The sequence below is a fragment of the Pseudophryne corroboree genome, chromosome 11 (assembly GCF_028390025.1).
Source record: "Pseudophryne corroboree isolate aPseCor3 chromosome 11, aPseCor3.hap2, whole genome shotgun sequence".
Taxonomy (NCBI): Eukaryota; Metazoa; Chordata; class Amphibia; order Anura; family Myobatrachidae; genus Pseudophryne; species Pseudophryne corroboree.
Genome location: NC_086454.1, coordinates 176,428,993 through 176,456,609, shown reverse-complemented (window position 1 = coordinate 176,456,609; position 27,617 = coordinate 176,428,993). Strand labels below are relative to the sequence as shown.

Below are 27,617 nucleotides of genomic sequence, written 5' to 3'. Positions count from 1 at the left end.
GGGAGGGTTTTTTGGAAGGGACATCCTGCGTGACACTGCAGTGCCACTCCTAGATGGGCCCGGTGTTTGTGTCGGCCACTAGGGTCGCTAATCTTACTCACACAGCTACCTCATTGCGCCTCTTTTTTTCTTTGCGTCATGTGCTGTTTGGGGAGGGTTTTTTGGAAGGGCCATCCTGCGTGACACTGCAGTGCCACTCCTAGATGGGCCCGGTGTTTGTGTCGGCCACTAGGGTCGCTAATCTTACTCACACAGCTACCTCATTGCGCCTCTTTTTTTCTTTGCGTCATGTGCTGTTTGGGGAGGGTTTTTTGGAAGGGACATCCTGCGTGACACTGCAGTGCCACTCCTAGATGGGCCCGGTGTTTGTGTCGGCCACTAGGGTCGCTAATCTTACTCACACAGCTACCTCATTGCGCCTCTTTTTTTCTTTGCGTCATGTGCTGTTTGGGGAGGGTTTTTTGGAAGGGCCATCCTGCGTGACACTGCAGTGCCACTCCTAGATGGGCCCGGTGTTTGTGTCGGCCACTAGGGTCGCTAATCTTACTCACACAGCTACCTCATTGCGCCTCTTTTTTTCTTTGCGTCATGTGCTGTTTGGGGAGGGTTTTTTGGAAGGGACATCCTGCGTGACACTGCAGTGCCACTCCTAGATGGGCCCGGTGTTTGTGTCGGCCACTAGGGTCGCTAATCTTACTCACACAGCTACCTCATTGCGCCTCTTTTTTTCTTTGCGTCATGTGCTGTTTGGGGAGGGTTTTTTGGAAGGGCCATCCTGCGTGACACTGCAGTGCCACTCCTAGATGGGCCCGGTGTTTGTGTCGGCCACTAGGGTCGCTTATCTTACTCACACAGCGACCTCGGTGCAAATTTTAGGACTAAAAATAATATTGTGAGGTGTGAGGTATTCAGAATAGACTGAAAATGAGTGTAAATTATGGTTTTTGAGGTTAATAATACTTTGGGTTTAAAATGACCCCCAAATTCTATGATTTAAGCTGTTTTTTAGTGTTTTTGGAAAAAAACACCCGAATCCAAAACACACCCGAATCCGACAAAAAAAATTCGGTGAGGTTTTGCCAAAACGCGTTCGAACCCAAAACACGGCCGCGGAACCGAACCCAAAACCAAAACCCGAAAAATTTCAGGCGCTCATCTCTAGCGTGGGTCTGCCGCCGCCCCCTGCCTCCCTTTCCTGTCAGCAGAAGCTTTGTTCTCCAGCCAGCACTTGCTGCTGTGTGCTGGCTGGGCTATGGTGGTGCAGGGAGGCTGCTGCCGCTTAGCAGCAGTCTCTTCTGCCTCTGCTGGGGGGTAAGGGGGGGAGTGATCACACTTATCGTGCCGCCCTCTGGATTTGCCCCTGGCTGAGAGGCACGATAGTGCCCTTCAAATCAAAGATTTCTTCCCCCCGTAATTTGCATAAGTGGAGGTGTCCACGCTTCCTGTGATTAGGCCACACCCACAAAGCCATCCCTGGGCCAACCATTAGTGCTGAAACACACTACCCGGCTTTTGCCGGCCGGGAAAAAGCCGGACGGCTTTTTCACGTGCCGGCATTGTAGTTAACAGTGTGAGGGCTAGGGTCCCTTCACACTGCACGGCCCCAGCCCGGCTGCCGGGTTGCAGCCGGGTCTCACCACTGGAAGGTCCGGCGGCCGGGCGGCCGCCGGGCCGTCTTTGGAGCCAGTAAACCGTGTGTGTGAAGGGGAGCTTTCACACACAACGGTTTTTTCTGAAGCCGTGTCTGATGCTGCGCATGCGCACAGCATCACACACGGCTCAAAGCCGTCCTGTGTGAGCGACTCTGCCGGTTTCTCCCGGATGGCAAAAAGCCGGACAAAGTTTGTCCGGCTTTTTGCCATCCGGGAAAAACCGGAGTGTGTGTTACAACCCTTACTCTCTACATACACCCATGGGGATCAAACAGACTTTTAAGAGCTAGTGGGGGTGTTTATGTATACATGTATGTCCAAAAATGCACAGAAGTATTGGACTCAGCTCTTCATTTACCACCATAAACATAATGTACTTCCTTGCTGCCTTCTCTTGCATTGGGTGTATGGCTGTCTAGGTCGACCAGGAATAGGTCGACCCCAAAAGTTCAACAGGCACGAGGTCGACGCCCGCAAAAAGGTCGACATGACAAAAAGGTGAACATAAGGTCTTTAATAAAAAATCGGTGTCGTTTACGCCGTAAAGGGACCTGGAACCCCAATTAGTGCATTGCGTCCCCTGCTTTGGGTGTGGTTACTATTCCCAATCGTAGTCGTATAAAAAAAGTTTCAAGGAACTTTAAAAATTGTCATGCCGGGGCGTGGCCTGGCTGTTGAGGAGACCGGCCACGTTTAGCTGGAGCTCCTTATATCCCGAGCCAAGAACCACAGCTACTTCTTCCCATCTGACCCCTCACTTGCCTCTCCTGCTGCCCAGGGCCCCGCTGCACCTCCTTTGGGGACCGGACACCGCTGCGGAGTCGGGGAGCGCCCTTCCGAGCTCCCGCGGACTGCGGCCTGTCTGGGCTTCTGGAGCCGGGGTCTCGATTTCACGCCCGAGCCGGCGTGCACCACGGACATCCCGTACGCGGCTGAACACCGCTTTTGTTGTACCCCTGCGCCTCAGCAGCCGCCGGACCGCTCGCTGCTCTCTCCGTGGCTGGCTCGGCTCTCTTGCTAGGCGGGAGCCGGTCAGAGAAGCGTGTAGCCCGGAGGGTCTGGGAGTTGCCTGGCGGCCATCTTGGAGTGCACCTGCAGCTTACTGGATGCTACAGCCTGTGTGCCTCATCAACATAGCAGGTACACTCTCTATAGGGCACATTCTCCCTCCTGCTGCCTCTGCCTACAAGTATACCTATTACACCTTGCAGCAGCTCATAAAGGGATTACCACCATTTAACCCTTTGGAGATAATAAAATAAGACTTGGCTGCTGTCCCCCCTTGATAAAGACTGAGCAGTCATGTGCTTGAAGTAAGTCTCCCTTTCTCTTTTTTTTCTTTTTCTTTTATAAGTTTTGGCCGTGCCCCCTCTACACGCCAGTGCAGGATAACCATGTGATTCCCATACCGCATTCCTGCATCACCCGCTGTTTCTATGATATGACATGATACATTGCCCTCCACATGGAGCTCTCTCTGATTGATACATTTTATAACTCTCTTTGCACATATAATCTCTACTCTAAATAATTCCCGCTATGCCTCCCAAACGCAATAAAGGTGACAAGGCGGTATCCCAGGTGGCGTTTTGTAGTCCGTCCCCTCTCGCTACTAAATCTAAGGAAGAGAAAAATAAGGTCTCTAAGGAACCCAGCCAAATAACCTCACCATCTTTAAAAACGTGCCCCCCTACTGTAACTGGCAGACCAGCCAGCTCCCTTGAGGACACTGATTCACTTACAGTGGGCGTGATGAAAAGCTTACTGGCGCAGTTTAAAGACGAAGTGGCTGCGGAATTTAGAGCTACCATGAGAGACTGCCAGAAGTCTATAGATGAAATCGGGGGCCGCACTGACAATCTGGAAACAAAAATGGGTGAGGTGGTAGCCTCCCATAACGACCTTATTTCCTCGCACGAGTTGTTACAGACAAAAGTTTCGGCCCTTAGGGATAAAATCTCCGATTTGGAAGACAGATCGAGACGTAATAATTTAAAATTGCGTGGAGTTCCGGAAAATGTCTCTAACAGTGCTTTGAATGATTTTGCGGTGTCACTCTTCGGCAAGCTTCTCCCTTCCTACAAACAGGCGGACTTCCTTATCGACCGTATTCATAGGCTCCCCAAAGCCAGGAATGCTCCGGATGGAGCCTCCCGTGATGTACTCATGAGGATGCACTACTATCACGTGAAGGAAGCCCTCTTAATGGCTGCCAGACCCTCGGAAGATTCTTCAGAGACCCTCGGTTCACTTCAGTTGTTTGGTGACCTGTCTCGTGACACTTTGGCTAAGAGACGTTCTCTACACCCCATAACCTCCATCTTGCGTAAAGAGAATATTCTATATAGATGGGGCTTCCCTACAAAATTACTGATTGCCCGAGAGGGTTCCACTGTGGCAATTACGAATGTCGAGGATGGTAAAAAGGTCCTCGCGAAATAGAACATTGCAAGCTTTCCCCCACAAGCATCTCCTGACCGTGGTCTTCAGCGGGACTGGGCCTAGTCGATGGCGATTATCTGAGTATATTCTATATCTCATGTTTGCACTGTTCTCGTTCATGTTTGATTTAGTCATATCTTATTAGTAGCTCTATGGAGTTGGGTATGTTTATTGTGGGATCTCCTTTTGTTTTATGATCATGTTCTAACATTGTTCAGGAAACTTCGAGATTTTCATAGTGAATTCTGGGTGCCTTTCCCACCCGCTCCGGCTGCCCTCAATCCTATCCTTATGTATTAACCTGATACTCCCACTGAGCGTTATTCAGCTTGGAGGGACGGCGGTCCGGAGGGGCGGGAACGGAGTACCGTAGAGCTACGTTGTAGATTACTTTTCTTAGGGTGTTGGCAGTTAGGCCGCTACCCCCCTTAGTCTAGTTTAAAGTCGCCATGGTTAGGCGTCCAAATGTGCCCCCGAGCGGGGCGAATCATTTCTCTCTTCTGTTTTGTCTTCTCTTTCTTCTTCTTTTCTGCCCTTCCCCTCTGTTAGATAGTCCCTCGGGGTTCCCGAATCAGAATGTTATAAATGTAATGTTTGGCCTGGTTACATACATCTTTATCTTATTCTATGTAATTCTACAATGGTTAATATAGTATCTATGAATGTGAAGGGGCTCAACTCCCCACATAAAAGGAGGTTGGCTCTCAATTACTTCCACAAACTTAAAGCACACATAGTTGATCTCCAGGAGACACATTTTATTAAATCTGCGCCCCCGCAGTTCTTCAATACGAGATTCCCACATTGTTACCTTGCGAATGGCCCAGCAAAGAAGGCCGGTGTTGCAATACTGATTTCTCGGCACTGTTCGTTCTCTTTTACCTCGCAATATAGTGATCCCGAGGGGAGGTATTTCATTGTATTAGGTAAACTAGAAAATAAGGAGGTGACTTTAGTGTCCTGTTATGCCCTTTTAGTGTCTTCTGCTAGGCGATTTTGCTAGGCGATTTTGATCTCACTGCGGACCCTGAAGTTGATAACTCAGCGTAGACAGACCCCGCTCCGCGGCCAGCTCCGTAAGAACGCTCAGGGATTCCGCCAATTACTGGCGGAATATGACTTGTTGGATGTCTGGCGTGTTAAACACCCAACGGTTCGGGATTACACTTATTAGTCACATGTACACTCCACCTACTCAAGAATAGATTTCGCTTTAGTGGACAAATGGACCTCACAATCCATTAGTGCGATATCTATCCTTCCCATGTCGTGGTCCGATCATTCCCCATTGCTCATCAAGTGGCATATAGCAAATAGATTAGTCTCTCCGGGTCCCTGGCGTTTGGGTAAACAGAGTCTTCTAAACCCAGAAACTAAGCAAGCTATTCAATCTACCATTACCCACTACCTCTCTGAGAATTCTCCCCAGGACACGTCAGTCTTTAATTTTTGGTGTGCCCTCAAAGCAGTACTTCGTGGTACTGCAATACAAATAGCAGCGAGACTCAAAAGGGAGTACCGAAAAAATCTGGTCTCCGCTGAACTTAAAGTTGCCTCTTTGGAGGTCTCCCATAAGAGAGGCCCACATAATAAAACTCTTCTGAAACAGTTGCAAGATGCTAGAGATGAGGTAAACTCTTTTTATTTGGCAGAGGTCCACCGTAATATACACAGGTTAAACCAAAAGTTCTATGTACATGGAAATCGAGCCAGTAGAATACTGGCAAGCAAACTAGGGGGTAGGAAAGCTAGGAGTAAAATACATACTATTTACTCGGATAGTGGTGCGAGAGTCCATGATCCTGACGGGATTGCGAAAGTCTATTCTAAACTTTACAACTTAAAGGATGATAGCTCTACCTTTCAACCTACGAAAGGTGATATTTGGGATTTTCTTGATAGTCTCGAGCTCCCTTCGCTGTCTCCGGAGTCGTGTAGGGTTATTAGTTCCCCCTGGACCTTGAATGAGATAGAGGAAGCTATAGATTCTTTACCTATAGATAAGACACCGGGCCCGGATGGATACCCCTCAGCTTTTTATAAGTCCTTCAAGGACAGTCTGGCCCCGGTGCTGCTCTCAGTATTCAATGAAGCTTCAGAGATTGGTAGCTTTCCCAAAGAAATGTTGGAAGCTCAAATTGTAGCCATTCCCAAACCAGGGAAATCCCCTACTTCAGTACAAAATTTCAGACCAATTGCTCTCTTGAACTCAGATCTTAAAATATATGCTAAGATGGTCGCCAATCGTATTAGCCTTTTTCTCCCTACCCTTATTAGTCCTGACCAGGTTGGCTTTGTGCCGAACCGACAAGCCCCGGACAACACGCGGAGGGTGACCGATATGATTGAATATTGCTCAGCAAAAAAAGAACCTCTTCTAGCTCTCTCATTGGACGTCGAGAAGGCGTTCGATAGATTACATTGGGATTTTATGAGGTTGACGCAAAAAAAATTTGGCTTTGCCGGACGGATCATGGACTCTATCCTAGCATTATATTCCATGCCCTCGGCAAGGGTTTATGTAAATGGATGCACCTCTCCGAGTTTTGATATCACTAATGGCACCCGACAGGGGTGCCCTCTATCCCCTCTTATTTTTGTTCTGGCAGTGGAACCCCTGGCTGCTATGATTAGATCTCAAGATTTGATTAAGGGACCAGTCATCGGAGGTGTAGCATACAAAGTAAGTTTGTTTGCAGATGATGTATTATTATGCTTAACGAACCCCGAGGAATGTCTCTTAGCCCTGCATTAGGTTCTCCAACAATACTCAGAAGTCTCTTATTATAGACGTAACACTTCTAAAACGGAAGCCCTTCCGTTTAATATTCCCTTAGATGTGATCTCTAGAATGAAAGACTTATACAGATATGCCTGGCAGACCCATTCCTTGAAGTACCTAGGAATTAATTTGGCTGGGGAGGAGGAGTTGATTGATCGTAATTTTAACCCTTTATTAAAAGCTTTTGCGGAGCTGACTGGGGAGTGGATGATGCACAAAGTTTCTTGGCTAGGTAGGATTGCCGCTGCTAAAATGGTCCTCCTCCCAAAACTAATGTATTTGTTCCGTGCCATACCGAGGCCCCTCCCCAAACTGCTATATATTAAATTTAATCAAATTATGACCAGGTATGTTTGGAGGGGCTCACGACCAAGAGTTGCTAAAAGGACCCTGGTTTTGCCCAAGCATGCTGGTGGCGTTGCTTTCCCAGACATAGAGATGTATCACATGGCTTGTATCTTTAGTCAAGCTAGGGATTGGTTTGAAGCCGAGAATCGGAAATCATGGGTAATGGTGGAAACCAATTGTATGTACCCAGTCGCGCTCCCTGATTTATTATGGGTGCCTTTATCTGCTGCGCGAACTAGGGGGAGGTCTTGTAAATCAATTGAAACCACTTTAGGAGCGTGGCACAAATTGGTAACATCTTCAGATGAGATAACGTGTTCCTTTCTATCGCTCGACTCCCTCTCTTCAATAATCTTTAATATTGATTTGAGCGATTGGAAGAGGAAAGGCCTCTCCTCTCTAAGTGATTTATATGCAGCGGGTTCCCTGATGCCCTTTTCTCGACTACAGGAGTTATTTGGAATAAGGTCTCAAGATTTGTTTAAATATCTACAGTTGAGAAGTTGGATACACTCATTCCCTACGTTTGACGGCACTAGACCCTCCCTCCCAGCTTACATTAAGATCCATCTGATGTCACCAATGTATAGGGGCGGGATCTCATGGTGGTACAAACTCCAGCTGGCAAATACCACACGGAGCAAATTAAGGGCCCAGATCCTATGGGAAAGGGACCTAAACAGAACCCTCTTAGATAAAGAATGGGATGATATATTTAGATCTTGTTTTACAATTTCAAAATGCATTAACCATTCTGAAATGTTTTTTAAGCTTATTCAGAGGGCTTATTTCACACCAGAAAAGCAACACAGAATCTGGCCCTCACAATCCAAATTTTGCTGGAGAAAGTGCGGGTTTACGGGAGACATCTTTCATGTTTTCTGGAAATGCCCTTTACTCAGCCATTTATGGAATTAAGTTTTTCAACTGATTGACACGGTTTTGTGTTCAAATATTCCTCCTGACCCTGCTTTAGCGCTGTTCCATTTGCACACAGAACATCTCCCCCCAGGCGACAGGTATGTCTTGGGACATATCTTGGTAGCTACTAAAGCCGCTATTACCCAATTATGGAAAACAGATACTGTTCCTTCACTGACGGTTATTCAACAAAAAGTTCATAGGCATTTTGTTTACGAAACAGCTGAGGCTAGATATTCATCTTCTTCATCTTCTATTCTCACGAAATGGTCCAGATGGTCCACGTATAATGCCGATCTAGCTTATCCATTTGTGGCTGCCCCGCTAATTGATGTGTCAGTGTTGAATGTCTTATAACCTCCTGTATCTCCTTATGCTCTATATATTAATCTACTCTTATTCATGTGAATTTATTAGAAGTCTATTGTAAACTACTGTATACCGAACCAAAAGTATGTTACCATGTTTCTGGTATCTGATTCTGACCCCCCCTACTGTTTCCCCTATCTCTTCTTTCTGTTTCCCCGATGTACATGTACGTAAAAAAAATGTCAATAAAAACTAATGTTTAAAAAAAATTTAAAAAATTGTCATGCCGACATTTTCCTATGTCAACCATTGACATGTCGATCTAATATCTGTCGAACATTAGTGGACCTCATCCAGGTCAACATAGCATCCGGATACCCTTCCATTGCATTACAGTCATTTATAGTGGTTTATCATGTAAGACTGCAGCATAATAGCCAGTGACTGGTCTTCTTACCTTCTCCCATGAGCGCCTCATTAGGTAGTAGTTCTGTAGTGTAGTGTACATCTACCAGAAGCTGGGGCAGCTCGCACAGTGCCAGCACATAACACAATGCAGGCAGAAACTCATCAGCACCACAAGCATCATCTGGAAGAGACCGGAGAACATCTCTGTATAAATCTCACATTTATAACGATAGAAGATATACGGTGTCTATTTATTGTTTGTAAAGATGTCTTATTAGAAAAGCCTGTTAGTCCTAATCTTACTTTAGATACATTTTTGGCATAATATGCACTGAAAAAAGCCAAAAAGATACATAAAAACGGCTGCGCTGTATGTCAGAAATATGATATAAGAGAGAGAGCCAACGTATAAAAGTAAATGTTTAATAACAATGATGTTAATATTATTCCAATATAGTAATACCAAATGACAGCAAAAAAAATAAAAATGGATATGAATAATAATAAAAAACACACAACCCTTGTCACAGAGTGTCAGATAAACTTGAAACCTTCCAATGGATGATGACTGAAATGAAAGCTGCAGTCTCTATCCACAGCTGCCGATGCTAGCTGCTGATCAGACACTGGGAGATCAGTAAAACAAATGGAGTTCCAGAGCTGAATGTCTGTGCAACACCCGTAAATGCAGTGGTTAATACCTCTCCGATGGGCTGGTTAGTAAACCGGGCGTCCCCGGTCAGATGTCCTGCGCTGCCCACGTAAGCTGTGCAGCAGAGAGGGGATGCCGCACCGTGTGCTGTTTGGCTGGCTGGAGCACTGTAATCCGTAGCGGCTGCTACTGGCAATGAGGCATCAGGGATGTAACCATCAGGGTGTATGGAAGATGCACTGTTGGAGACACCTGTGCAAGGTGTGTGAAGAGGCAGGACCCAACGCGTTTCGTCACGCTCCTTTGAAAAAGTCACGTGGAGCGTGACGAAACGCGTTAGGACCTGCCTCTTCACACACCTTGCACAGGTATCTCCAACAGTGCATCTTCCATACACCCTGATGGTTACATCCCTGATGCCTCATTGCCAGTAGCAGCCGCTACGGATCACAATGCTTCAGCCAGCCATACAGCATGCGGCGCGTCATCCCCTCTCCGCTGCACAGCTTACGTGGGCAACGCAGGACATCTGTCCGGGGACGCCCGGTTTACTAACCAGCCCATCGGAGAGGTATTAACCACTGCATTTACGGGTGTTGCACAGACATTCAGCTCTGGAACTCCATTTGTTTTACTGATCTCCCAGTGTCTGATCAGCAGCTAGCATCGGCAGCTGTGGATAGAGACTGCAGCTTTCATTTCAGTCATCATCCATTGGAAGGTTTCAAGTTTATCTGACACTCTGTCACAAGGGTTGTGTGTTTTTTATTATTATTCATAGTCATTTTAATTTTTTTTGCTGTCATTTTGTATTACTATATTGGAATAATATTAACATCATTGTTATTAAACATTTACTTTTATACGTTGGCTCTCTCTCTTATATCATATTTCTGACATACAGCGCAGCCGTTTTTTATGTATCTTTTTCTCTTTGTTTCTCAACTACACATAGTTGGTCGGCAAGTGCAGTAATTCAGAAATTTATTAATTACACATTTATATACACCTCCTGTGTTATTTTACTGACAGAGGCGCTTTTTTAGCAGATAATATATTTTACTCTGTTTTTACTAAAAAAAGCCATATGGAAATATAGCGTATCATGCGTATGTGCCCAGTTTGTCTGACATACATCACATGTTGTTTTACCAGTTATTTTGCTGCAAAAATACACAGTCACTAATATGTTTCAAGGGAAATAAAATAAAATCTCTCTAATACAGCAGGTACAACTCTCACATACAAAATAAATAACATTAAATAACATCGATAAAACACACACACACATAGAAAAACACAATATATACAAGCACAAGGAAGAAAGCACCTCAGCTTCAAAGATACAGGGTCTATTTATGAAATAAAATATGATATGAGTCTCATTTCACATCGCATTACATGTTTAGTCATATTTAGATAAATTGTTGCGCCGGGACACTCCAGGCGATAATGGGCTGGCCCGGAGAGTTTCTGTGTATACTGTGCATATGGGTAACACATACTTGTCTACTTTGAAAATGCATTTCAGGGAGATGTGAAAGTAACACCTACTGTATCAGCGTGGACATGTACTGCTACATCTGAGAGGTGTGTCATGAAAATTGCTTACATCCAACCCTAAATGAGCCCCAAAGTTAGTATACTGTATACACGTATACTGCAAGTGGCCATGAAAAACCTTATTTAAAATGCATGTAGCCATAGGGATCAGGCAGATGTATTAACCTGGAGAAGACATAACAAAGTGATAAACCAGTGATAAATGCAAGGTGATAAACACACCAGCCAATCAGCTCCCATATGTAAATTAACAGTTAGGAGCTGATTGGCTGGTGCATTATCACCTTGCACTTAACACTGCTTTATCACTGCTTTATCACTTCCTTATGCCTTCTACAGGTTAATACATCTACCCCATTGTGCCTTATAACCAATGCAGGGAAATGGCACTGATGATCCCATTTGGATGGATATATCTCTGATTCATTGTTCCCCCCAAGAATATAACAGCTACATAATGTGGGTAAGGTACAATGAGGGAGATTGCTGGACTATTCAGGGAGACAGGGAGATTGCTGCTATTTCAGGTAGTCTCCTGCATAATGAGAGAGGGTAGGCAACTATGGGTTAACAGTTTGTTCGTACTGTACATGCACCATTCAGTAAAGCGGGGGCTACATATGAGAGCTGCTGTCACCTGCTGTGGGCTGTCATTCAGCATTATATTTGCTTTTGTTATCTATATAAATACTGTTCTTGAATAAACCCCATTAAAATCAGATAAAAAAAAGTGATTTCTTTAGCTTTCTCTATATTTAGTTACTTGAAAAGCACAAAGTATGGCTTTGTCCTGCTAAATGCTGGAGAAAAGCCTCTTCTTCGTTTGCAGTGATGTAGTGCTGATGGTCATCATCATCCTCAGGTATCCGCAATGATGTTGCTTTTACAGATATATATGTGTCCTCTTTAGGCTGGTCTGCATCTGTGTGCGGCAGGTATTCTGGGAATGCACAGAGCCAATTTGTGTATTTTACTCAATGCTATCTGGCATAACTCACAGCATCACGCCCATTGTGTGTACCTGCTCTATTAGTTTACGCCAGTGGTTCTCAAACTTGGTCCTCAGGACCCCAAACAGTTCACGTTTCCCAGATCACCTAGCAGGTGCACAGGTGTATTCATTACTCACTGACCAATTTTGAAAGATCCACAGGTGGTGCCAATTATGTCACTAGTGACTGAGGAGACCTGGAAAACATGCACTGTGTGGGGTCCTGAGGACTGAGTTTGAGAACCTGTGCTTTATAGAAATAGAAGTAGACCTCCCCTTTTAGTCATACAGCGTGAAAGGGTTCTTAATTTCCTAAGCAAGTGATGTGATCATGAGGAGCACATTGTGACTAAACTATTATTGTAACAGCCCATAGATTTGATGTGAACCTTTTGCACCATTAACAATATGAGGGTAACTCCAAGGCAGGGACGGCTCTACCATTAGGCAGCTGCCTAGGGGCGCTGGCCTCTGGAGGGCACCACTGAATTCATCTAGCAAAAAACTGAAGGCTGTTTCTGTATGCAGCCTCCTCCTTTTACACTGTGCTGGTTGGTTGCAGGTCTAGTCATGTGCAGCTGCCGCTATAAGGTTGTACCACATAGTGGGGTAAATGTGTGAAGCAGTGATAAGAGTGGAGAAGTGTGCCAGTGGAGAAGTTGCCCATGGCAACCAGTCAACATTGAAGTAACATTTATAAATTGCATACTATACAATTGTACGGAGGAGCTGATTGGTTGCCATGGGCAACTTCTCCACAGGCTCACTTCTCCACTCTTATCACTGCTTCATACATTTACCCCAGTGTCTCAGAGCTTCCTCTGTGCTGACACTTGTAACATCAAGTCATGTTAAGGCACAGAGGAGGCAGATGTAACTGTGGCTCCCGAGGGGCGCCCCCACGGCCGCTTCTCGTAGCCCTGATACACCTCCTACAGGCCCCTGGATCCCGCCTCTCCAGCAGCAAGCAACACCTGGCTACGGGCGGGATGTATTAAGATACATCACCGCCCTCGCCGCTTACCGCCGCGATGTTGATCGCATATATACTAGCATATGCGATCAATATCGCAATGCGGTGATGGAGGCCCCCCGCGATACCTGTGAGGTGGTCTGCAGGGGGTCTCCGTCACCTCAAGGGGTCTCCACAATGCCTGGACGCCGGGAAGCAGCAGCAGGCTACCCCCGGCGCCTCCTCCTCCCCCCTGCAGCCGGAAGGGGGAGGAGGAGATTACCTTCCGGGTCCAGGGCAGCCTGGAGGAAGGTAAGCTGGGAGGAGGGGGCTCAGAGTCTGCGGCGGGGGCAGCGGGTTGCGGCGGTCGGCGATAAGAAGCCCATAGGCTTCTATAGGGTATCGCCATCCAGAGATGGCGATACCCTGGACGGCGAAAAACGCGGCGGTAGGGTCTTAGTAAATTTCAAAATGCGGTAAAACCCCCGTTTTCGGGGGTTTTACCACATTTTTCCTTTAGTACATCCCGCCCTACATGTCTGCACTCAGCAGCATTGCTGTAATGTTGCAGCCGCCTGTAAAAGGAACCATGTCAATTACGATGGAAAACAAGGAAACAACTTTTAGGTAAGACACCCATGGGGGTTTCTGCGGGACCACAGACATTACAGATCTTACAGCCCGATGGGGAGTCTGCACCTGTAAACAGCCCAATTGGGAAAACACAGGCACTAGATCACAATACAGTACATATGAATAAGGGGGGTGGGGAGGGGTGGGAGGGGGGGCGTCAGTAATGAACGTACAGATGAGGGGATGGATACCAATAAGGAGCTTACAAATATACGTATATGTGTGCATATATGTATGTAAATACGTATGTACAATTAAATATCCCCACCAGACCCCACATGCCGCATGCAGATGCAGTGTATGTATGTATGTATATATATATATATATATATATATATATATATATATATACACACACACATGGATACACTACATATATATATATATATATATATATATATATATCGATTACACTTAGAAGCAGATGTCCGGCACTCCAACAACTTAAATGCAACTGTGAAACTGGCCTCAGTGTCCTATACAATTCCTAACCTGCCAGCTAGTGTATATACAGTACATAGGCAAAAAGAAGGTTGTCACTCAAGGATTTTAAAGGCAAAGTATATTGTGAACAAAGTCACCAAATTTTGACCTTAAGTGCTGTCCCTTTTCTCTGTAAATTTATAATGACACAATTCACCCACGCCCACCTAGTGAACGCCTGCATCTCCCCTCCGAGGAAGAGTGGGGATTGCAGGTTAGGGGGTGCTAGACTGAAGCTTTGCCTAGGGTGCAGAGAAACCTTGCACCAACCCTGCTCCAAGGCCATGAAGTATGATGGTAACCGTAGCAGCCACCAGTTGAATATGCTTGTATATTGACTTTGGCTTCTTTTTGGAAAACCCCAAACAAGTTTCATCTAGAGGTGGCTGATGGAGTGCAGGAATTGTGAATATATCATGAACAGGACGAGTAGGGAAGGTTCAGGAACAAACAGCAACCTGAGGTCAAATAAACTTGCAAGCACAGATAATCAAATTCCAGGGAAACAGTAAGAAGTTAAAGGTAAAGAAGTGCAAAGGTCAGGTGTTTATACAAAAAGACTTATAGAATGTAGAGGTCTAAACATGCAACTGGCAAATACAGGTTGAGTCTCCCTTATCCAAAATGCTTGGGACCAGACGTATTTTGGATATCGGATTTTTCCGTATTTTGGAATAATTGCATACCATAATGAGATATCATGGCAATGGGACCTAAATCTAAGCACAGAATGCATTTATGTTTTATATGCACATTATACACACAGCCGGAAGGTAATTTTAGCCAATATTTTTTATAACTTTGTGCATTAAACAAAGTGTGTCTACATTCACACAATTCATTTATGTTTCATATACACCTTATATACACAGTCTGAAGGTCATTTAATACAATATTTTTAATAACTGTGTGTATTAAACAAAGTTCGTGTACATTGAGCCATCAGAAAACAAAAGTTTCACTATCTCACTCTCGCTCAAAAAAGTCCGTATTTCGGAATATTCCGTATTTCGGATATTTGGATATGGGATACTCAACCTGTACTGTAGTTCGGTTTCTGCACCAATTACCTTACAAATACCCACCTACCTGACACTTATACAGAAAAACCTGAATGAGGTCTCTTAAATGTACCTTTCTACCTTTACGTTATATTGCCTTTGTTCTTATCTTCTAGATAGCAACTATTATCACCTATTCCTACTGTGAACAAGCTTATTACAATTAAACATCTTGGTAATATCATTGGTACCAAACAGTGAGGCAAAGATAGATGTTAAGGCACATTTAAAAAAAAAATCCCGTTCTTACTCTTTTTCTCCACATATTTGGCCACGCCCCACAGTACCCGGGCCTGCGCCCACTCTCAGCGGCGCTGCATAATCTCTCAGTAAAATAGTAGTGGAGACCATCCCTGCTGACTAGATTGCCTTAGGAGCACATAGCATATTACATGCGTGAATTTACCACCTGACCTGAGAGGAGTTGTGTTCTTCACTCTCTTTCTGTGTCTTACCATGTTGTGCGTCCATACTCCTGTAAACGCCTTGGCATACTCGCAGCAGCTGACGCACCTTGTCACAAGGTGAATATTTTTCCTGCATTCTCAGTAATTTCTGTCGAATTTTCTCCAGATCTTGGAGCATGGGAGCTTTCAGCTTCACACCTAGAAGAGATGAACCTCCCTTCTTTACCGCTTGCATATTCTTCCCAAGCTTATCAAGCTCTCCACTTTCTTCCAGGCCTTTCTGAATTTCAGAAACCAAATGAGACCTCAACGGTTTCAAGAGAAGTCGGTGCATTGATTTTTCTAGGACGCGTTCTGTAGAAACGACATAAAAAAAACTCTGTCTCACCTGCAGGCTGTACATACATACAAACTACAAAGTATAAATAAAGGTGGTGTTCTTTAGGTGGTTACACACTTAGCGATAAAGTAAACAACATTGCTCATTCTGACCCTTCCTGAGAGGCGTTGTTTATTATATCACTGTATCGCTGTGTATGCCACCACCGCCGAGCGATGCGCTGCCCCGCGAATCGTTAACGACCCCCAGTGTTGGCCATGTATGCAGCTCAATTTGGACTCATCGTCCGAAACTGCATGCTCCGGCCGGCCACGGCATGACGTCACTGTGCGATATCATTAGTGTAACACCGCATCGCCGCCAAAAAGCGTCCATCTGCAATTTTTCTATGTGTACACTGGCTACCTTGATGTGGTCGTGTGTCAGTGCTGTACAGTAAAAAAATGACATGGGGCACATTTATAAATAATTGCATTTGCAGTGTGATCTGGGCACAATATTAGCACCAAAAATCGCATTGCAGGATACGATTACACCGCCCAGATGAAGGAGCCCCTGCAGGGACAGGGGCTCAGAAAGGAGCTCATCCCCGAGATGTGTTCACTTCAGTACCTAGACCAGGGCCGGATCAAGGCTGGTGGGGGCTAGGGCAATGGAGATTGTGGGGGCCCCCAATAGTACCGCTGCAAAAAAAAAAAAAAACACACACAGGCACAGCACCTGTTGTCTGGCGACGTCGCACTTCAGTGAAGCAGCTCTAAATAAAAAGACAGCTCCCAGCAGCCCTTGCTTTCGGCAGCAAGCACTGCTGAGAGCTGTAGTTTTATTTAGAGCTTCTCCACTGTGGTGTGATGCCGCCGGACGCTGCCGGGCACTGGCGATACCCACCCACTTCCTCACCTGTTACGCAGCAGCAGGGACAGCGCCACCGGAGTACACAGTGACAGTGACTGTGTATGGAGGAGTTCCTAGACGTCCGCTGTTTATGAACAGCTGAGCTGCCGATGGGAGACTCCTCTGATGCAGTGTGTGGGGGTCCCTAATGTGTGGGGGCACCGGGATGGCCACCCATGTTGTCCCTTCTTTAATCCGGCTCTGACCTAGACTCCTGGCCATGCATGCGTGGCAGCCATTGCTGGGGAGAACCCTGTCCTGGTCCTTTCTGCGATGGCATTAGCTGCAGGGGTCAATCTCCAGATCATACTTACCTACTCTCCTGGAATGGCAGGGAGGATCCCGAAAATCAGGTGGCGCTCCCGGCCACCCAGAAGAGTTGGCAAGTGTCCCAGCCGGCAGCTGAGCCCCCGCACATCCTGGGGAAACACACAAGTATCCCCCACGATTCGCATCATCGTGACCCCACCTCTTGCCCCCACTATGCCAGTAATCACGGTATAGTGTAGTGGGGGTGGGGCCACGATGATGCAAACTAGTGGCCACGCCCCCTGCTCATCCCCGTTACGCCTCCCTTTTGCTGCGCCATGCCCCCTGCTGAGCTGAACTGGCTGCCTCCTCCCGAATGGAGCAATTGAAGTGTTGCACCATTTGGGCGTGCAAAGCCGCCGACACTGACAGCCCATATGTCAGTGAGGCACAGTGCAATCAGTAATAGACAGGTATGAAACTACAGGTGGTTTGTAAGCTGATATGTGTTCCCTTCACGCCACCAGGAGGAACCCATATTCATGGGTAAATTAAATGAAATTCTGAAACACTGCTCCAAGGAACTCATTACATTATTCATAGACAAATATAATGAACAACTCTCAGTATTAAAACAATAAATTACCAAAATTCATATAAAACCAAACTCTTTAGTAAAAAAAAAAAAAGGGTTGCTGATCAGTATGAGATCCTGGCGGTTGGGATCCTGGCGGTCAGGAGGCCTATGCTGGGAGCCTGAGAGTCGGGATCCCGGCGGCGAGCGCAGCGTGTACCCTTGCGGTCTCGCTGCGCTCTCCATGCTTCGGGCCCGGTGGCGACCTAAGGTTTCTATCCTGACCGCCGGGATCCCGATAGGCGGTCAATTGACTGCCTCCCGCTGACATAGCAGTGGCAAACGCAGGATCTCTAGAGGGGGGTTTCCAAATGAAGTCTACAATCTCCTCTCCCACTCTGTGGAATATTAGAGCAAGTGTGGGCAGGGCCGGCTCTAGGCATGTTCGAATAGAGCGGCCGCGCAGGGCGCCACCCTTAATGGGCGCCGCGCGCTGGCGCCGCCATATTCGAAGCGAGCCGGCCCTGTGTGTGTGTGCAGCGCGTTGTCCCCGCCGTCCGTGTGTGCGGCGTGCGCTGCGCGGCGCCGGTGTCTAACGTCAGACGCCGGCGCCGCGCATAGCGCACACAAGTGGCCGCCCGCCCACCGGCACTCGGATCCTCACTCTCCCGCCCGCCAGCACTCACGCCAGCACTCCTCCTCCCTCTCTCAGACTCAGCGCCTCAGGTATTTGGTGGGGGGGTCAAACATTTATGGATCGCACTGTGGGGGCATTTATCTGGCACACTGGGGGCATATCTGGCTCTGTGGGGGCATTTCTGGCACTGTGGGGGGCATATCTGGCTCATTGGGGGCATATCTGGCTCACTGGGGGCATATCTGGCACACTGGGGGCATATCTGGCTCTGTGGGGGCATTTATCTGGCCCTGTGTGGGGGCATTTCTGGCAATGTGGGGGCATTTCTGGCACCGTGGGGGCATATCTGGCACACTGGGGGGATTATCTGGCACACTGGGGGGATTATCTGGCACACTGGGGGCATATCTGGCACACTGGGGGCATATCTGGCACACTGGGGGCATATCTGGCTCTGTGGGGGCATTTCTGGCACTGTGGGGGGCATATCTGGCTCATTGGGGGCATATCTGGCACACTGGGGGCATATCTGGCACACTGGGGGCATATCTGGCTCTACTGGGGGCATATCTGGCACACTGGGGGCATATCTGGCACACTGGGGGCATATCTGGCACACTGGGGGCATTTCTGGCACTGTGGGGGGCATATCTGGCTCATTGGGGCATATCTGGCACACTGGGGGCATATCTGGCACACTGGGGGCATATCTGGCTATGTGGGGGCATTTATCTGGCCCTGTGTGGGGGCATTTCTGGCAATGTGGGGGCATTTCTGGCACACTGGGGGGATTATCTGGCACACTGGGGGGATTATCTGGCACACTGGGGGCATTTCTGGCACACTGGGGGCATATCTGGCACACTGGGGGCATATCTGGCACACTGGGGGCATATCTGGCTCTGTGGGGGCATTTATCTGGCCCTGTGTGGGGGCATATCTGGCACACTGGGGACATATCTGGCACACTGGGGGCATATCTGGCACACTGGGGGCATATCTGGCACACTGGGGGCATATCTGGCACACTGGGGGCATATCTGGCACACTGGGGGCATATCTGGCACACTGGGGGCATATCTGGCTCTGTGGGGGCATTTATCTGGCCCTGTGTGGGGGCATTTATCTGGCACACTGGGGGCATATCTGGCCCTGTGTGGGGGCATATCTGGCCCTGTGTGGGGGCATATCTGGCCCTGTGGGGGCATTTATCTGGCCCTGTGTGGGGGCATTTATCTGGCCCTGTGTGGGGGCATTTATCTGGCCCTGTGTGGGGGCATTTCTGGGACTGTGGGGGCATTTCTGGCAATGTGGGGGCATTTCTGGCACTGTTGGGGCATTTCTGGCACTGTGGGGGGCATATCTGGCACTGTGGGGGCACTTATGCATCTGGCAATGTGGGCATTTATGTATCTGGCACTGGGGGCATATCTAGCCCTGTGGGGGCATATCTGGCACTGTGGGGGCAATTTTATATATGGCACTGTGGGGACATATCTGGCACTGTGTGGGCATTTTTATATCTGGCACTGTGGGGGCACTTATGTATCTGGCACTGTGGGGGCACTTATGTATCTGGCACTGTGGGGGCATTTATGTATCTGGCACTGTGGGGGGCATATCTACACTGTGGAGGCATTTATGTATCTGGCACTTTGGGGGCATTTATGTATCTGAACTGTGGGTGCATATCTGGCACTGTGTGGCCATTTATGTAGCTGGCACTGCTGGGGGGCATGTCACGTGTAGCTGGCACTGCTGGGGGGCATGTCACGTGTAGCTGGCACTGCTGGGGGGCATGTCACGTGTAGCTGGCACTGCTGGGGGGCATGTCATGTAGTGTTCCCGCTAGGCGTCTGTGGCTAGGCAATGTGTCTCAGTGCTCTCCCTGGTGCAATGTGTCTCAGTGCTGTGCCTGACGCAAAGTGTATAGGAGGTTCTACCTGGTGCAGTGTGTATTAGCTGCACTACTGTGTGGTGTAATGCAAATTGCCACTATTATGTGGCCACGTACCTTCCTCACGAAGTAACTCCCCTTAATTTTTGCTGCGCGCCTTCGGCGCGCACTGTCCATTCTTTGGCATATAGGTATGGGAACAACAAGCAGTATGTACATCACTTTGCCCTCCTAACTTAAAAAAGTGCCCTCCCTGTGATCAGCACCATGCCCTAAAAAGTGAACACTATCATGTGTAGCTGGCACTGCTGGGGGGCATGTCATGTGTAGCTGGCACTGCTGCGGGGCATGTCATGTGTAGCTGGCTAGCTGGCACTGCTGCTGGGCATGTCATGTGTAGCTGGCTAGCTGGCACTGCTGCGGGGCATGTCATGTGTAGCTGGCACTGCTGCGGGGCATGTCATGTCTATCTGGCACTGCACATTATGTGTATCTGGCACTATACTGGAGACATTGTGTGTAAGGAACACTACTGTGGCTATGTGCAAGGCGGCTAATTGTGTGAAAATGTGTTTATAGTTTGATGATATGAAGTTATGAGGCCACGCCCACTTTTCCAGAGGCCACACCCACTTTTCCGAGAGAGCGCGCCTGCGGCGCGCGCATGGGGGGGGGGGGGGGCGCTTTTACATTTTCTCGCTCAGGGTGCTAGTAGGCCTGGAGCCGGCCCTGAGTGTGGGAGTCTGGGGGGAGTGGCAGAAGAACCTAGTAATGACCCTGGACATTAATGTAAACATTGGTCTTTTTATATACTGGATACTGTAAAGAATTAATATCTAACACTATAGGTGGTCTCTAACTATAGATGGTCTCTAGTATAGGCTGTATCAAACATTTAAATAATATAAATAAATGGTCAGGAAAAGGTTAAACAAACCATAATAAATTAATATAAAAACATAATAGAAGCAATACTGCACTTTCTAAGCACACATTCTCCCACCTCGTGATAAGGCTCCTGTCTCTACTACCTAGTAGCGACTCTCTGGTCCAGTGCACTGATTGAGGATCCACTCACAGCAATCTTGCTAGGAGAAGCTGCTACTATTCGGCATGTGCAGCAGCTCTGTCCCTTAAACTGCATAATGTGGCTGCAGCTCTTGTAACTGTATTACAGTATATACCATTGCTATTGTCATAATATGAGGCACTTGCCAAGAGAAGGGGGGTTTCTGTGCAACCGGAAACCCCCCTTGCGTTTGCCTATGGATAGAGCAAATCACCAACCTTATAAACAACAACAGGGAAGATCTAAAGGAGCAGATGTACTAAGCCTTGGAAAGTGATAACATTTAGGGGTCTATTTACCAAAGGGGCCCATACATCAGCAATTACTTCGGAAAAATCTGACATTTTGCAGATGATTGTGTCAATAAATCTGCAATGTATGGGGTTCACAGATCACAGATTTCAGCCACAAATCGATTAGGATTGTAAAATCAGGTTTTTCAGGTTTTCAACATGTTTAATGTCACAGATAAATTGGTCTGTAGATTGCTAGTATATGGGCAACAATCAGCAGATCTGCAGACTGTTTCTAGAAAACTGATGAGTCTTTCAATATTGGCAGATCTGTTTAACTGAAAATTATCTGCAAATCAATGAAAAATATATATAATCAGGGGTGTAGCTAGAACTTTGTGGGCCCCATAGCAAAATGTTAAAGGTGCCCCCCAACTTAGTTCTCCAGAGCGAGACTGGCAGCAGGGACATAGCAACAGAGAGAGTGGCGGAAGGGACACAGAGAGTGACAGCTGGGACAGACAGTGACAGCAGGGAAACAGAGAGAGTGGCAGCAAGGACAGAGAGAGAGAGAGAGAGAGAGAGAGAGAGAGAGAGAGAGAGTGCTGGCAAAGCCATAGGGACAGAGATAGGCTGCAGGGACTTAGGGGAAAGAAGGAGACAGCAGGTGCATAGAAACAGAGAGAGGCAGCAGGGCGTAGGGACAGATAGAGGCAGCAGGTAAGGAAAAGGGACAGATGTTCTAATCCTTGAAAAGTGATAAATTGCATGTTAATAAAGTACTAACCAACCAGCTCCTTACTATCATTTTTTAAACCCAGCCTGCAACATGGCAATGCTGATTGGATGGTACTTTATCACAGTGAAATGTATCACATTTAAGGCTTAGTACATCTCTCCATTTGAGAGAGGAGCAGGGACATGAGAACCAGGGCCGGATTAAGCCTTGGGGGAGCCCGGGGCACTTTAGACAGGGGGGCCCCAGTGGAAGGGGGGGGGGGGCGCTGTGTATAAGATTGTGCATACCTCCCAACATGACCCATTCCAGGAGTGAAAAAATTATCATTACATAAACTTCCCTCTTAATATATGATTGGCGTCCCTTGTGTTGAACTATTTAAATTATAAGAAAGGTGTTTCAACACAGGTGATTGCAATCATAATTTAAGAGGGAAGCCCAGGGAGAGAGCATTTTGTCCATCCTGGAATGGGTCATGTTGGGATGTATGGATTGTGTATATTAAATTTAGCCCAATGGTGTATATTAGATTTAAACTAATAGTTTAATAATGCCTGCGTACTGTTAATAGCTCCACCTAACTGAAAGACAACTTTGTAGTGGAACAAAGACAACTTAAACAACCTTAAAATACACATATAAAATCTACACATGCAAAAATAGCAGCAGCCTCTGTACTACTTACACGCTGGGACAGGACTCAGGAGGACTCTGTGTGTGTGTGTGTGTGTGTGTGTGTGTGTGTGTGTGTGTGTGTGTGTGTCTCTCTCTTTCTTTCTAAACCCTCATTAGGTAACAAGTTACACAGGACTCAGACACCCAGGTGTGGAGAGAGCTGTAAGTGACACAGGGATCCCACTCTGTGTCACTTACATCTCTCTTCACCCTCCTATCTCTCCTCTGGATGAGAAGCTCCGTTGATCGTTCATAAAATCTGATACTCCTGTGTCTCTGCCTGCACTGCATACTGTCCTGCTCACATTCTGGCTGTTTGGTTCTGCTGCTGCATAAGAGGGAAAGCTAGTGATGTCAGTGTACTCTGGCCGGGGGGGGCCCCTGACAAAGGGGGGCCCGGGGGACATTATGCCCTGCATCCCCCCCTTAATCTGGCTATGATGAGAACAGATAGAGGCAGAAGGGACGCAGAAACATATAGGAGGAGCAGGGACGTAGGGACAGAAAAAGGAGCAGCAGGGACGTAGGGACAGAGAGAGGGGCAGCATGAACATAGAGAAAGATAGTGGCAGCAGGGACAAAGAGAAAGAGGGGGGTATTTAATAAAACATACTTATCTCATAAAAGCTGGAAAATGTGATATTTATGTTCTCTGGAGTTGGAGATAAATAGGTCCTCACCAACTGTCACTGGAGAGGAGATATTTATCTCCATCTCCAGAAAACATAAGGATCATATTTTCCAGCTTTTATGAGATAGTTATGTTTTATTAAGAGAGAGGCAGCAGGGACATACAGTAGGGACAAAGAGAGGCAGCAAGAATGTGGGGAAAGAGACAGCAGGGATGTAGGGACATAGAGATGCAGCAGGGACATAGGGACAGAGGCAGCAGGGACATACAGTAGTAACAGAGCGAGGCAGCATGGACATTGGTACTGGGGAGGGGGGAAGTTGGGGTGCCGTGGGGGGGTGGAGTTTGGAGCCATGCGGGGGTAGAGCACAGTAAAGGACTACTGGTATGGGGAGTGGGAGAGTCGCTGGTGGGGGGATGGAGTTCGGAGCCATGAGGGGTGATTGCACGGGAAAGGAGTACTGGTGCAGGGGAATGGGGGAGTCGCTGGTGGAGGGGGATGGAGTTTGTAGCCATGAGGGGGGAGAGCAAAGAGGGGGTCCGTCGGGGTGCCAGAGGTGGGGGGATTGGAGTTTGTAGCCATAAGAGGGGGAGAGCCCAGTAAAGGGGTACTGGTGCAGGGGTGGGGGGGTCGGAGTTTGGACCCATGAGGGGGGTGCAGGGCACATGAAAGGAGTACTGAAGGTGAAGAGGGGAGAAAAGAAGTGGGTGGAGAGTAACAGGAGAGTGATGGATCTGGGGAGGGGCCAGCCCCAGACTTAATCTGCCATTGAATAAGGGGGGTGGTGACCTGCACCTCTGTTGGCACACAGAGCTTGTGCTCCAGTGGTCCGCCCATACTACGCCCTTGCCGGCACTGGAGGGGGCGGCCGCTGTGGGCCGGGGACACTGATGGGCATGCAAGGAGCATGGATCACACCCACAACTTCTGGGGGGAGGACACCTGCATCCGTTCTTTGCACAGTCGGGGAGCCACGTGCCTTAGAGTTGAATGGGTGCAGAGGGAGTTGCGGGCCCTTGAAGCATCTCAGGCCAGCAGCTGCACCCTCTGTAGTTACGCCACTGTCTGTAATGTATGGGCAAAGTTAGATGGATTGGGGGAACAATATACAGTGCATCCGGAAAGTATTCACAGCGCTTCACTTTTTCCACATTTTGTTATGTTATAGCCTTATACCAGAAAGGAATAAATTCATTTTTCCCCTCAAAATTCTACACGCAATACCCCATAATGACAATGTGAAAAAAGTTTTGTTTTTGTTTTTTTAGATTTTTGCTAATTTATTAAAATAAAAAACTAAGAAATCATATTTACATAAGTATTCACAGCCTTTGCCATGAAACTCAAAATTGAGCTCAGGTGCATCCTGTTTCCACTTATCATCCTTGAGATGTTCCTACAGCTTAATTGGAGTCCACCTGTGGTAAATTCAGTTGCAAGAAAAACAAAGCTGGGACTGCGCAATTCACTCTGATATGGATATTTATTATCACATGAAATTAATCTCTAAAACTATTTAAACACATACAAACACATACAATACTAGATGCCGGCCAGCATCACATAAAAATTATATTATAAAACCAATTAATATATCGCTAATGGGTCTAATAATAGAGGATATACTTCTTGCTTCCAATATGTGCCTAATACACTTTATATCCTAAAATTATACACTAAAATCATCTGACACTGAAGAAGCCGCCGACGCAATAGAAGGCGGGGAAACGCGTCTGTCGTTACAGGAGTTCACTCCATATCAGAGTGAATTGCGCAGTCCCAGCTTTGTTTTTCTTGTAGTTCTATAGTAAGGGTTAAAATCAAAGACCCTTTTGGGATTGCTGCATTCGTCTGTAGTCAATCACAGCGCCAGGTGTTTTTGGCTTTTTATTTGTAAATTCAGTTGATTGGACATGATTTGGAAAGGCACACACCTGTCTATGGCCCTCATTCCGAGTTGTTCGCTCGTTATTTTCCTTCGCATCGGTGCGATTTTCCGCTAACTGCGCATGCGCAATGTTCGCACTGCGGCTGCGCCAAGTAAATTTGCTAAGAAGTTTGGTATTTTACTCTCGGCATTACGAGGTTTTTTCTTCGTTCTGCTGATCGTAGTGTGATTGACAGGAAGTGGGTGTTTCTGGGCGGAAACTGGCCGTTTTATGGGAGTGTGTGAAAAAACGCTGCAGTTTCTGGGAAAAACGCGGGAGTGGCTGGAGAAATGGGGGAGTGGCTGGGCGAACGCTGGGTGTGTTTGTGACGTCAAACCAGGAACGACAAGCACTGAACTGATCGCACTGGAAGAGTAAGTCTCGTGCTACTCAGAAACTGCAAAGAAAAATCTTTTCGCTATATTGCGAATACTTCGTTCGCAATTCTGCTAAGCTAAGATTCACTCCCAGAGGGCGGCGGCTTAGCGTGTGCACTGCTGCGAAAAGCGGCTAGCGAGCGAACAACTCGGAATGAGGGCCTATATAAAGTCCCACACTTGACAGTGCATGTCTGAGCACAAACCAAGCATGAAGTCAAAGGAATTGTCTGTAGACCTCTGAGACAGGATTGTCTTGAGGCACAAATCTGGGGAAGGGTACAGAAAAATATGTGCTGCTTTGAATGTCCCAATGAGCACAGTGGCCTCCGTCATCCGTAAATGGAAGAAGTTCGGAACCACCAGAGCTCTTCCTAGAGCTGGCCAGCCGTCTAAACTGAGCAATCAGGGGAGACAAGCCCTAGTCAGGGAGGTGACCAAGAACTCGATGGTCACTCTGTCAGAGCTACAGCATTCCTCTGTGGAGAGAGGAGAACCTTCCAGAAGGACAACCATCTCTGCAGCAATCCACCAATCAGGCCTGTATGGTAGAGTGGCCAGATGGAAGCCACTCCTTAGTAAAAAGGACATGGCAGCCCACCTGGAGTTTGCCAAAATGTACCTGAAGGACTCTCAGACCATGAGAAACAAAATTCTCTGGTCTGATTAGACAAAGATTGAACTCTTTGGCGTGAATGCCAGGCGTCATGTTTGGAGGAAACCAGGCACTGCTCATCACCAGGCCAATACCATCCCTACAGTGAAGCATAATGGTGGCAGCATCATGCTGTGGGGATGTTTTTCAGCGGCAGGAACTGGGAGACTAGTCAGGATGGAGGAAAAGATGAATGCAGCAATGTACAGAGACATCCTGGATGAAAGCCTGCTCCAGATCGCTTTTGACCTCAGACTGGGGCAACGGTTCATCTCTCAGCAGGACAACGACCCTAAGCACACAGTCAAGATATCAAAGGAGTGGCTTCAGGACAGCTCTGTGAATGTCCTTGAGTGGCCCAGCCAGAGCCCAGAATTGAATCCGATTGAACATCTCTGGAGAGATCTGAAAATGGCTGTGCACCGACGCTTCCCAGCCAACCTGATGGAGCTTGAGAGGTGCTGCAAAGAGGAATGGGCGAAACTGCCCAAAGATAGGTGTGTTAAGCTTGTGGCATCATATTCAAAAAGACTTCAGGCTGTAATTGCTGCCAAAGGTGCATCAACAAAGTATTGAGCAAAGGCTGTGAATACTTATGTACATGTGATTTCTTATTTTTTTATTTTTAATAAATTTGCAAAAATTAAAAAAAAAAAAACTTTTTCACGTTGTCATTATGGGATATTGTGTGTAGAATTTTGAGGGAAAAAATAAATTTATTCCATTTTGGAATAAGGCTGTAACATAACAAAATTTGAAAAAAGTGAAGCGCTGTGAATACTTTCCGGATGCACTGTATCTGGGGGGGAAGGGGGCCGGGAAATCACAGGATCTGTGAAACTATAAATTGTAATTGCTCATGTAAGGGCCCCTTTAGTAAATAAACCCCAAAGTACCAGCCAATCAGCTCCTAGCTGCCATGTCATAGACTGTGTTTGACAAATTACATTTAGGAGCTGATTGGCTGGTAGTTTATCTCTCTCCACTTTATCACTCTCCAAGGCTTAGTACATCTGTCCCCATAATGAGATCAACAAATCACAATTGCAAACACACATCATAAAAACAGTAACAAAAGAAACACAATATTACTATCAAAGAGAAACAGAATATT

At 47.1% G+C, this 27,617-nt stretch overlaps 1 protein-coding gene across 1 annotated transcript in view; it reads right to left on the bottom strand.

Annotated features, from left to right (window-relative positions):
- Positions 1–27,617, bottom strand: part of RIN1 (Ras and Rab interactor 1) — a 109,210-nt gene that overhangs the window by 8,962 nt on the left and 72,631 nt on the right. The window contains exons 8-9 of the mRNA XM_063945113.1: positions 15,653–15,958; positions 8,912–9,043 (exon numbers count right to left, since the gene is read on the bottom strand). Of these exons, the coding sequence (XP_063801183.1) occupies positions 8,912–9,043; positions 15,653–15,958 (438 nt within the window). The remainder of the gene's footprint in view (positions 1–8,911; positions 9,044–15,652; positions 15,959–27,617) is intronic.